The sequence below is a fragment of the Anopheles aquasalis genome, chromosome 2, assembly GCF_943734665.1.
Source record: "Anopheles aquasalis chromosome 2, idAnoAquaMG_Q_19, whole genome shotgun sequence".
In the NCBI taxonomy this organism is placed as follows: domain Eukaryota; kingdom Metazoa; phylum Arthropoda; class Insecta; order Diptera; family Culicidae; genus Anopheles; species Anopheles aquasalis.
Window position 1 is genome coordinate 68920647 of NC_064877.1, and position 10000 is coordinate 68930646.

General features: G+C 51.2%; 1 protein-coding gene across 1 annotated transcript in view; it reads left to right on the forward strand.

The window, feature by feature from the left end:
• LOC126573227 (sarcoplasmic calcium-binding protein 1) overlaps nt 1-10000 on the forward strand; it is a 19985-nt gene that overhangs the window by 3569 nt on the left and 6416 nt on the right. The window contains exons 3-4 of the mRNA XM_050233188.1: nt 3832-3998; nt 6261-6341. Coding sequence (XP_050089145.1) covers nt 3832-3998; nt 6261-6341 — 248 coding nt within the window. The remainder of the gene's footprint in view (nt 1-3831; nt 3999-6260; nt 6342-10000) is intronic.

A 10000-nucleotide genomic window follows, 5' to 3' on the forward strand; every position in this document is an offset into this window, starting at 1 on the left:
CTGTAAGTGATTGATTTCGCGATCCATTTCGGGATGGGCTAGGAAAAAAAACCTTTCCACATAAGTCAAACAACGGACTAGCTCGCCTCGTTTGTATAGGGTTCATAATTAAAAATTTGAATTTGTTTTCCAAGAAATTCAAACAAATTTTACCATTCCACGAAGGAGTCTCCTCTTTGCAGGGGTGCCTTTTTTGAGGGGGCCTATACTCCACCACAAAAAAACCCGAAACCAAGCTGGCAAACAAACGAGCTACGAATGAGCCCATTGGACGCAACCAGCAACGGTCAATCAATCAATTGAACCTCCTGTGTTGTGGAGGACAACCGGTCAACAATAAAGATTTTGTGTTCGAGAGAGAGAGAGGGAGAGGAAGAAAGAGAAGAGCAAAGGGGTTTCAACCGACCGACCAACCGACGGAGAACCCTTCCAAAAAAGCTCGGCTACCATCGCCACGGAGCGTCGCATACTGGGAACAGATTATTGGCCGGTGACTCGGTTTTCTCGCGTCACCCATTTGCCCTTTGACTTTTAACCGGCCCCGGGGAAAATTTCCCTCCCTGGCTCTCAACCCTCTCCCACGTCGTCCTTGTCAGTATCGTCGCGATCGTCTTCAGCACATTCGACGGCCCATTTCGTCGAATCCGAATGCGAAACGGGGAGGAAGTGTTGTTTCTATTTCTGTTGCTCTTCTGGCTGGCTTCAAGCGGTCACAGTAGCCGTCGCCGTCGCCGTTGTCGTCGTGGTCTTGTTTCCCATGCCGCGCCCGCGGAGAAGGATGGTTGAGTTTTCTGTTTGACTGTTGACTACCGCGAAGTTGGCGTCCGCCCTGGGAGCCCCGCAGGGATTCGCAGAATTTCCTCGTACAATCCCAGCCTACTGAGAGCAGAGAGAGTACAAGAAGAGAGGGTCTCCGGACAAGCCCAGGCTGTCCAGCGCTTTTGCCAGGAAGCTGCGCGTGAGTTTGCTTTTTTGGTTTTTGAAGTACCACGACCACTGGACGCTGAATATGTCGCCGAGGGCGGTGTAATGTCGCTGATTCAACGCTAAGAGCTTCCAACGGCTGATCTTGTGTGTTTGCTGAACAGTGGATCATTTGTAATGCAAATCCGGAGCCACATTCTTGTGCGTTCACTGTAAGCTAAGCGATTCAAGTCAGATTTTCAGCTGGCGTTTTTCTTTTTTCTTTTTTTCCTGGAAGAACGTCCGGATCTCACGAACGCGGTGCTATTTCGGTGGCGAAGCCTACTCCGCAATAGCTGTCAGAGATCATCGCACAACACGAACAACAGTAGGCCACTTGTTGCGCCTCCCTGGCACTGCACAGGCTGGTAGTAATGCCTTTGGCTGGTGGTCTATCTAAACACCGCTTCTCTCCCCCCCCCCCCCCCCCCAAAAACAAACCAAAAACCGAGCGCAGTCGAGTCTTTGATATTTGAAACCATTTGCCAGCCCTGGCAAGCTGTACCGGTTCGGGCGGTGGCCACTCGACGTGACCCCACTGTTCGCCTATCATCCATGATCTCCCACAGGGGGATAAGCACACAATAGCACAACACGGCGATTTACACGGCACGCGCCGACCTTTGGTGCCGTTCCGGAAGTGCGACACCGGCGGAAATTGAGTTGTTCCAGCGTCCAGCAAATTGAATACGTGCGTTGAATGGACTTCATTAAAGTGGTCGCGTCCGAGTCCGAGGCAAGCATTTATTTTTCCGTTTCGGTTTTCGTTTCTTTCCGTTGTGTCCGTCTTCGTTCTCAGAAGGCAGCCGCGAGGTTATTTGTTCCCCTCCACCAACAACCAAAAACAAATCCGGTACTTTAGATTATGATTGTTTTTTTTTTCGCTTAAATTCATGCTCGCTGTCCGGAGGTATGGCTGACTAAATGCCACTCAGTAGATAGTAGAAAACTCCGGAAAAGTAATTATAGTTCCGACATGGAGATTGCCACCGCTTGCCGTTCGCACACACTCATCACACTCAGTGAGGCATGCGGTCACAAACTAGTGCCGGATTTGGGAGGCTCGTCCGAAATCTCATCCTCGGCCTGGTCAACCTGCAGCGAATGCTTGGCGCGATCGGTGCAGAATTCAATTAAAAAGTTTCACGCAGCTTCAGCGGACTCGCATCAGCTGTCTGCCACTGATGACAGTTGGTACAGCGGTCCAGCAGGAACATTTATCCGGAAATGCTCATTTGCTGCTGCTACTGCTGCTGCTGCAAATCGTATGCGCTACTTTTCTTCCATCTTTCCGTTTTTTTAACGGAACGAAATGAAACCGTAGCACCGAGAAATATCCCACGAACAGACAAATTACAATCATCATCGTCATTACCAGCTGAGCACGATGAAATTAAGCTAAAAGGTCACTAAGCAAACGGGGGCCCGCCCCACCCGGCGGTATCATTATCCGCGGTTGAAACCACGTATCCCATTTCATGTTCCTTAGAACCACCTCGGGCTGCAATCCGATACCGTTTCGCATTGTTCCCGCGTGTGGCGCGTTTGGGCTTGGTTTCCTGAACCCTTCCTGAACACCCTGAAGGGGGGGGCCCCCCCCCTATTCCACGCGATCGGTGCCGGCAGCCGTAAGTGAGTCAAGTCGCTAATGGAGCGTCTCCTCCACGGTCGCGATGCTGCTCATCACAGGAAGCTTCCATTTTTTATTGAATTAAATCATTTTATCAACGCCGTCGTGATGGCGACGACGACAAGGACGACTCGAGTTACACCAGGAAGCGGCGTATCGCAGCATTCCATCCCGGGAAACAAGAGTGACATTCGAGAGACGTCCGGCATGGCACACTGCTGCTGCTGCTGCTGTTTGGAGTCTCCATTTCGCTCGACCAGCTCCACTGTTAACCAGCCCTCATCATCAGCAGTAGAAGCAATCGTGCACGACGACATCAGAAACTCGTTAAAATTTCATCTTGCCCATCAAAGTGCGTTAGCTCATCAAACATTGATTTCAAGCACGCACCGCACCGCTCCCCTACCTTGGGTGGTAGCAATGCGAATTGGAAACTCTCTCGCCGTCTCGCTTCCTCTACGCCAGTATTTTGTCAATCTTTTTTTTGCTACTCCACTAAGAGTATCAGTAACTCAAATTTCATCGAAGACGCGCCATGCCAAGGAACCATGGTGACACGCCACAAATGGAGCAATCTCGGAGCGCTGTCTCCACGCCATGCACCATGGTATGATAATTTGGTACTTGGGGCGGCTATATAGACGATCAGTTTCGCAGTCAGTCAGCCAGGGAGCCCGTGTGGTGATACACATCACCGTATCAGCGTTTTAGAGATGAGATGACAGTGAAATGAAGCAGGGAATGGGAACAACAGCAGGAGCAGCAGCAGCAGCAGCAAAAGGAAAAGCAAATGAATGGAGTCGTTAAATCGCGATGGAACCGAAATCGATCCGACAACAAAACCGCATAATCCGCGGTCGGCCATCCAGCCAGTCATTTCGCAACCATCCAAGTGTCCTCGAGCGCGCGCGCGCGCGCGAGCTCGATTTCATTAGTGAAACGGTCATCATCATGCTGCTTTAGCTGTTATTGCCCTGCCATCGTTGGTTTGACCTCGTTGCCCAGCGACAGGGAGTAATAAAATGGTGGCGCAAATTTGCGAATTAACCATCTTGGCACATAAACACTCGCTCGGCTCGGCTCGGGGGGGGGGGGCATATTCTAATTTGGTGAAAGTATGGGATTATCAGAAGCGGACCTTTTCGACATGAAGCTGACGATGGTATCAGCATGCCCAGGCGCCTTCTACTCTGGCTAACGTTGTGTTTCCCTGTTTTTTTTCTGTTCTCCACTTGCAGACATTGACAACAATGGTTTCCTGGACAACAACGATTTCCAGTGCATGGCTCTCCGTGCCACCGTCATCGAGGGCAAGGGCGAGATCAACCCGGCCCGCCTGAACGAATACAAGTTCATCATGAAGTCGCTCTGGGATGAGATCTCCGCCCTTGCCGATTTCGACAAGGTAAGGCGAATCGGGCCCCCACCCCCCCCTCTTCACACACTCGCGCACACATCACACATTCCCTGTACGCACACACGTCGCCACTATGCCTCGAGATGGAGCCAACTCGAACGCAGAATTCACAGTTCATTACAAGTCGTTTGGCCTCACCCTGGGCCCGGGACCCGACTGACGAACCTGACCGTACGGTTGGCCTCCCCTGTTTGCCAAACATACCGAGCATCGAGCGCTGCAGCTGCAGCCGATCCCACACGTGCCCGGCACCTCAAGCATCAAGCGAGAGCGGTTTGAGCCAAAGTATCTTCTGTTTCTTCGTCGTCGTCGTTGCGGTCGTCATCGTCACGCCTTGTCACGCCTCTGAGAAGACAGCAAAAGTGTGCCGCAAACGGATGAAGGTGCCAAGAATGTTAACAAACGAATTAGCATTGTAGTAGCGCTTACGTGCCTGGCTGCTGCTGACTCACCTCATTATTGTGCTGCCGATTCCGATGGACACCTGTGTCCGGTGCTTCTTGCGGTGTCCTAGACAAAAGGGTACACCGGGTGGAAAATTATTGTTAATTGTTTTGATGGAAAAACGGGACCGTTTGCGCTTACCTTTGCACGGCACCATCCATCCATCCATCACCACCGCTGGTAAACGCTGTGTTTTAACGCCATCTTCGATTTGGGTTGCGTTGCGGGTCGATGTTATGCTCGACTTGTGACCTATAGCGCTGGAGCAGGCGGAGATGGATTGATCCTAGCTGGCTGCTGGCAGTAGGCGGTGGCGACGACGATACGGTGGCAACTCATTATCGATCAGCAGCCCGATGCGTGGGCTGCATCGCGGGATCGGCGAAAGTTTTTCGGCGATTTTTTCATCCATCCAGCAGACACCAGTCCAGGTACCAAGGGGCTTGTTCCAGCTCCAGCTCGTGGTGGTTTATTTATGTTTTTTTTTTGTTGCTCGCTTTCCCCCTGCGATGCGGCCGTGCATGGCCGTGGTGCGGCTAGTGTTCTTAGCTCCTCGTGCTCTTACCGTAGTTAATACCACACCAAATCTGCCTCTCCCCCTTCCCGACGGGGGCCATCCGATTTTCTGTGAACGAACAAATCTCTTCGAAAACGTTCGCGTGCACTGATTATGCCCGGGTGCGTGAGAGAGAGAGAGAGAGAGTGCTGCTGCGGGGTTTTTTTTTGGATCAATGGAGCAAGCACGGGATCGATTAGCAATATTTTGATGAGGAACAACGTTTTATCTGGCATCTTTAATCCTTCTCCTTATCTCCAGTGGATCGTAGCAACCAGTTGTAGCTTGTGCCCGGTATTACATTGTAAACTGCACGCGCAATGTGGCCTTTAAATGTTTAAATTTAATTGCAACTGGCTGGCAGAGGAGCCATCTTCGATCGCTGGATGAAACAACTGGGCATACAGGGGCGGGTGGTTTTAATACACCCTCCCTTCCCTCCCTCTCCGATTAATGTCAGGCTTCATCTCATCGTCCGTTTAAAACCACTGGCCACTGGCCACCGGGCACCAGCAGAATGGAAGATAATTAAAGTGTATTTGTTTACAAACCGCTAACGCCAATTGAGTGCACAACACACGAATCGAGCGATCGGGAGAACACAATGAAGCATGACCGGCACAGGGAGGGGGGTATGAGGGTCGACCGACTGGCCCGCCGACCGAACTAATCCGTCAAGCTAAACAATCAGACTCCTCTCATCAACTAAACCGTGGTGGTCCTACCGGATTCGGTGCAAAGTACGGGAATTTATTTACTTTTGCCGCGATTTAAACCCCCGGGCCCCGGGACTGGCAAGGGTTGGCATTCATGGCAGATGAGCCGAATTGAGATTTTGTGGCCTCCGGTCTGGTGTAGGGTAAAGCTGTCGGGCATCACCATTAACCTCTCGCTTGCTCGAGTTCTGGTGTTTCTGGCGTATTTCCGACCAAACGGGCCTTACCACTTACCACACTTGTCGCTCATCAGACCGCGGAGGACTTCTCTCGGGGGTCTTAGACACAGACACACACTTCGGCAAGAAGTGCCATCCAAAACAGTAGAAACCACCCGATGAGTGTCATCGTGTGCCTTGTTGTGGCCAACAAGCTCTCTCATCCACCACCACCACATGCTCGATGCATCTTCTCTCTCCCTTGTAGCACACAACACCCCCCGTGTCCCACAAAACCACAATTCCCGGTAGCCCTGGAAGAAACGACCACACGGAGCGTACTAATGTCTTGTTGCGTTCGCTGTCTCGTTCACAGGATGGCAAAATCACCACCGAGGAATTCAAACAGGCCGTCAAGCAGACCTGCGTTGGCAAGCCGTACGCCGAGTTCCCGAAGGTAAGTGTTTTACCCCCTCTACTCCCTAAATGCACGCACGCAGCGAATTATGCGAATACAATGCTAGATGAAAACGTCAGAATCACTATTTGCCACGTTGTGTGGCGATATTGTGGTAGTCAAAGGATGTTAGAGTCCCTGTACCATGTTCAGAGCCTCGTGAAAGAGCCAAGGGTTGCCAAGGCACGCTCTCTGGATCACCGTAATCCAGCGATCAGCGATGACGAACAACATGCCTGCGACCGGAAGGCGGACTGGAACACTGTTGTGCTCAAAATGTCACCATATGCCAGTGCGGTTTATCCAGGTGTAGCCGGTGGACGGTTAAATAGTAGTGGCAGCAATAGTGTAGCGAATGTTTATGAGACGCACCCCCCACCACACCCCGTACATGCTCGTGTACGCTCGTGATACTCGATAAATATTTGATCGACTTTCAACGTTCGCTCGCGTTCGTTCGCTGTTGGTAATGAATGTCAAACGAGGTTTTATTTGGCATCCTCCACAGCCTCAAGCCGTTGGTTCCGTGGCACACGGCTCTTTCGTAGAAGAGTGCCCCTTTCGCTTTCACCGCCACAAATCATAGATTTTGTGGCTGTAACAGCGTACAATGAACGGAACATAGCATTCCGAAGACATGTTCGACAGCCACCCCAAAGGCAGGCATCGGACGCGATTTGCGTACTTTATTCTTGTGCCAATACTGGGACTGTGTGTTTTGTGGTGGCTTCGCGGTTCCCCAGTTCCGACTTGAATATTCCAGTTCCACAATAAAACACCACGGTGCGGTGCGGCACGATGGTGGCGGTGGAGATGTTGTCAGCATCGATGGGCTTCAAACGGAACGGCGGAAATGTGTCGGAAAACCTAATCCGCAAGTTCGCGGACTACTGTCGATGGTTCGTTATTGTTAACCATCGATGTCCGCCAGCACCGTGGGACGCGCGGTCCAATAACCACGGGGTGATCGGGACCGCGATGAGTTGGATTAGTGGCATCTCACTGTTTCGCTTTCGTTGTTTGCGGTTGGCCGATCCGAGGAGTTAATTGGAAGCGAAATTTCAATTCCAAGTTGCACAACGCTGTCACTTGCTGACTGAGCTTGTTGCGGTAAATTGTAATACTCCTCAGCACCCTCAGTATCTATCCACAAGCGTCTATCCACTGCATAAGCTCTGCATAGCCAATGCAATGTTCTCAATGCTACGTGCAAGGTGCATTCTATGGTTCCTTCGATCCATAACACCGTTCGTATGCATCGCGAGTGGTAGGAAATGTTTGAAAACAACATGTTTCAGCAGGCTTTGACTGACTGATTGACTCAGTCACGCGCGCTTTGTCGGAGAACGTCCACAGTTCATGTCACACTGGTACTGGTTTCGCAGCCAAGACCTTAACCACCCACGGACCCACAGCCAAACAGGAGGAAGGAAAGAGGCGCATAAAGTATGGCCGCCATCCGGCCCACTAGCCCTGGCTGACATCATTATAGAGCACGGAGCGAACCGAGTTCGATATATATATATTGCATCCACTCGATTCCGCGACTCGGTATCGTAAATCAGGGAGCACATTTGCTGGCAGCCGGATGACCCCTCCGCACTAATTCGTCTCATCCTTCCGTACGGTGGGAGTTTAACCAGACCAATGCCATAATTTTCCATCGGCCCCCATACCCCCCTCCCCATCGCTGGTTGGTGTGTTGTTTGGGAAGAGCTCAAATCAGCTCGCCAAACTGCGCGCGGTGTGTTCCTGGATGCGGCTTCGCGTTAGCGTCTGGAGCGTGGTCAGCGCACCAGCGGCCATGCCATGTTGTTGTTGTTATTGTTGTTGCTGCTGCTGCTGCTGCAATAGGGTATTCAATTTCATTGCCAAACGATTAAATCACTACCACGCCACGTGCTGGTGTGCTCTATGCCAGCTGGAAAACCGTGTACCACCAGGGCGCACCCTGTGACACTATTTTCTTTGGAAAAGCCGGAACCGAACGGACCCAGTGCGAAGAAGAGTGTTCCGGCTCGTGCCAAGCTTCGCTAGGATTTGGTTTGTTTACCGGGACCGCGAACCGATTGGAAACTGGCCACCGGAATGGTGCAAGCGGAACAACCGTATGGAAAACAGTAAAATTTGATATTTTATTAAATCATCAGTCCCGTGGAGGCGCATGGTACTCGGTGGTGTCGAATGAACACAGTAGGCTGAAGGGGAAACGAAACGGAAAAGATGGAGTTTGCAAATGTCATTCAGTCGACGAACCATCGCAAGATGATCGAAATAGTATCCAATTTAATGAATTAATCGAACACGCACGCACCATCAGGCAACCATTCCGAACCATTGAAACCGAACCTGAGGAGAGATGGTCATGACCGTTGTGTTTACACAGAGCACGCTGCCCGCTGCTGCGGAACGAATTATCTCGAGCATTCGCGGCACGTGGGCAACCCGAATGGAATCAATCATACGATGGTACCGCAGACCGGTCTGCGGTAAAGAAAACTTTTCTTTGGCCACTACTAACGGAACGGACTCTCATGCATCCCATCCCATTGATGTTTATGATCGCAGCGACGATGATGATGGTGATGCCCTTCTGCATGGTCAATGGAAAAGGGGGGGGGGGGGGGGGGGGCGTTGTCAACAGCGGACCCACACGCCGCATACCGTTGGGTACCATCTTCTCATCACATCGTTCATTTCTCTTCGTCTAATTAACGATCAAGATGTAAACGAAATCGGGGGTCCGCTAGAAACCTCCGTCCGTGCTGTGAGCAATTTTCTCTGTTCTGTGGTGCGGCTTGGGGTGCGAGCTAAAAATATGTCCTAATCGGTCGACCAGCCAGCAAAAGAGAGAATGAGACCATGGTGTCCTCGGTGTCTCGCTCGACCGTTGGACATTGTCTTGCAAGATTCAGGAGTTTTTAAAAATTTAAACGACGAAGAAACGACGAGAAAGGTGGTTCCTTCCTACCAACCCGCCTGTCTGCCTGCCTGCCTGCCTGGCCTACCGATGCTTTATGATGTCGTTCGTCCGTGCGTCCCAGCAGGCAGGGGCAGTGCGTGTCCTCCATTCGGAAGCATTAGTACATAAATTAAAATTTATGATCCACCACCATTCGAGCCGGTACTCCGGTCCTGGGTTTCGTTCCGAGCGAGACAGACATGACAAGTCCGATCTGAGGAGTGGTAAACGACGCTTCGCTTGTTTTTGTTCGTCCGGTATTTTTCGAAAACGGGGCCACACTCCCTTGTTTAGTTCCATCTTCCGTACCGTGACCGAGGAGCATGTGTACCATTTTTGGAGTTGCTGTCGAAGGGAAAGTATTGGAACAACTTTATTTAAAATCAAAAATGATATCCTCAAATTTATCGGATACCCCGTTAGCATGATGCTTGTTCAAATCGATCGAAGTAAGCACGCCGAATGCGCGAGAGCTCCGCTTAAAAGACAATCAATGAACCGTTGGCCTTGCGCGCTGGCTACTAGATCGCAAACATATTTGCGGCCCTCATGTAGGACGCAAGGTCGCTAAAATTAATCCACCCCTGGGATTCCTTGAGCCGCTCTCCGACGGCCGGTGACCTATCGGCCCCGCACCATCTAGTGCGCTGTGCGGTGATCTATCTATGCGGCGCCTCTTAAAATTCGTATAAATAAA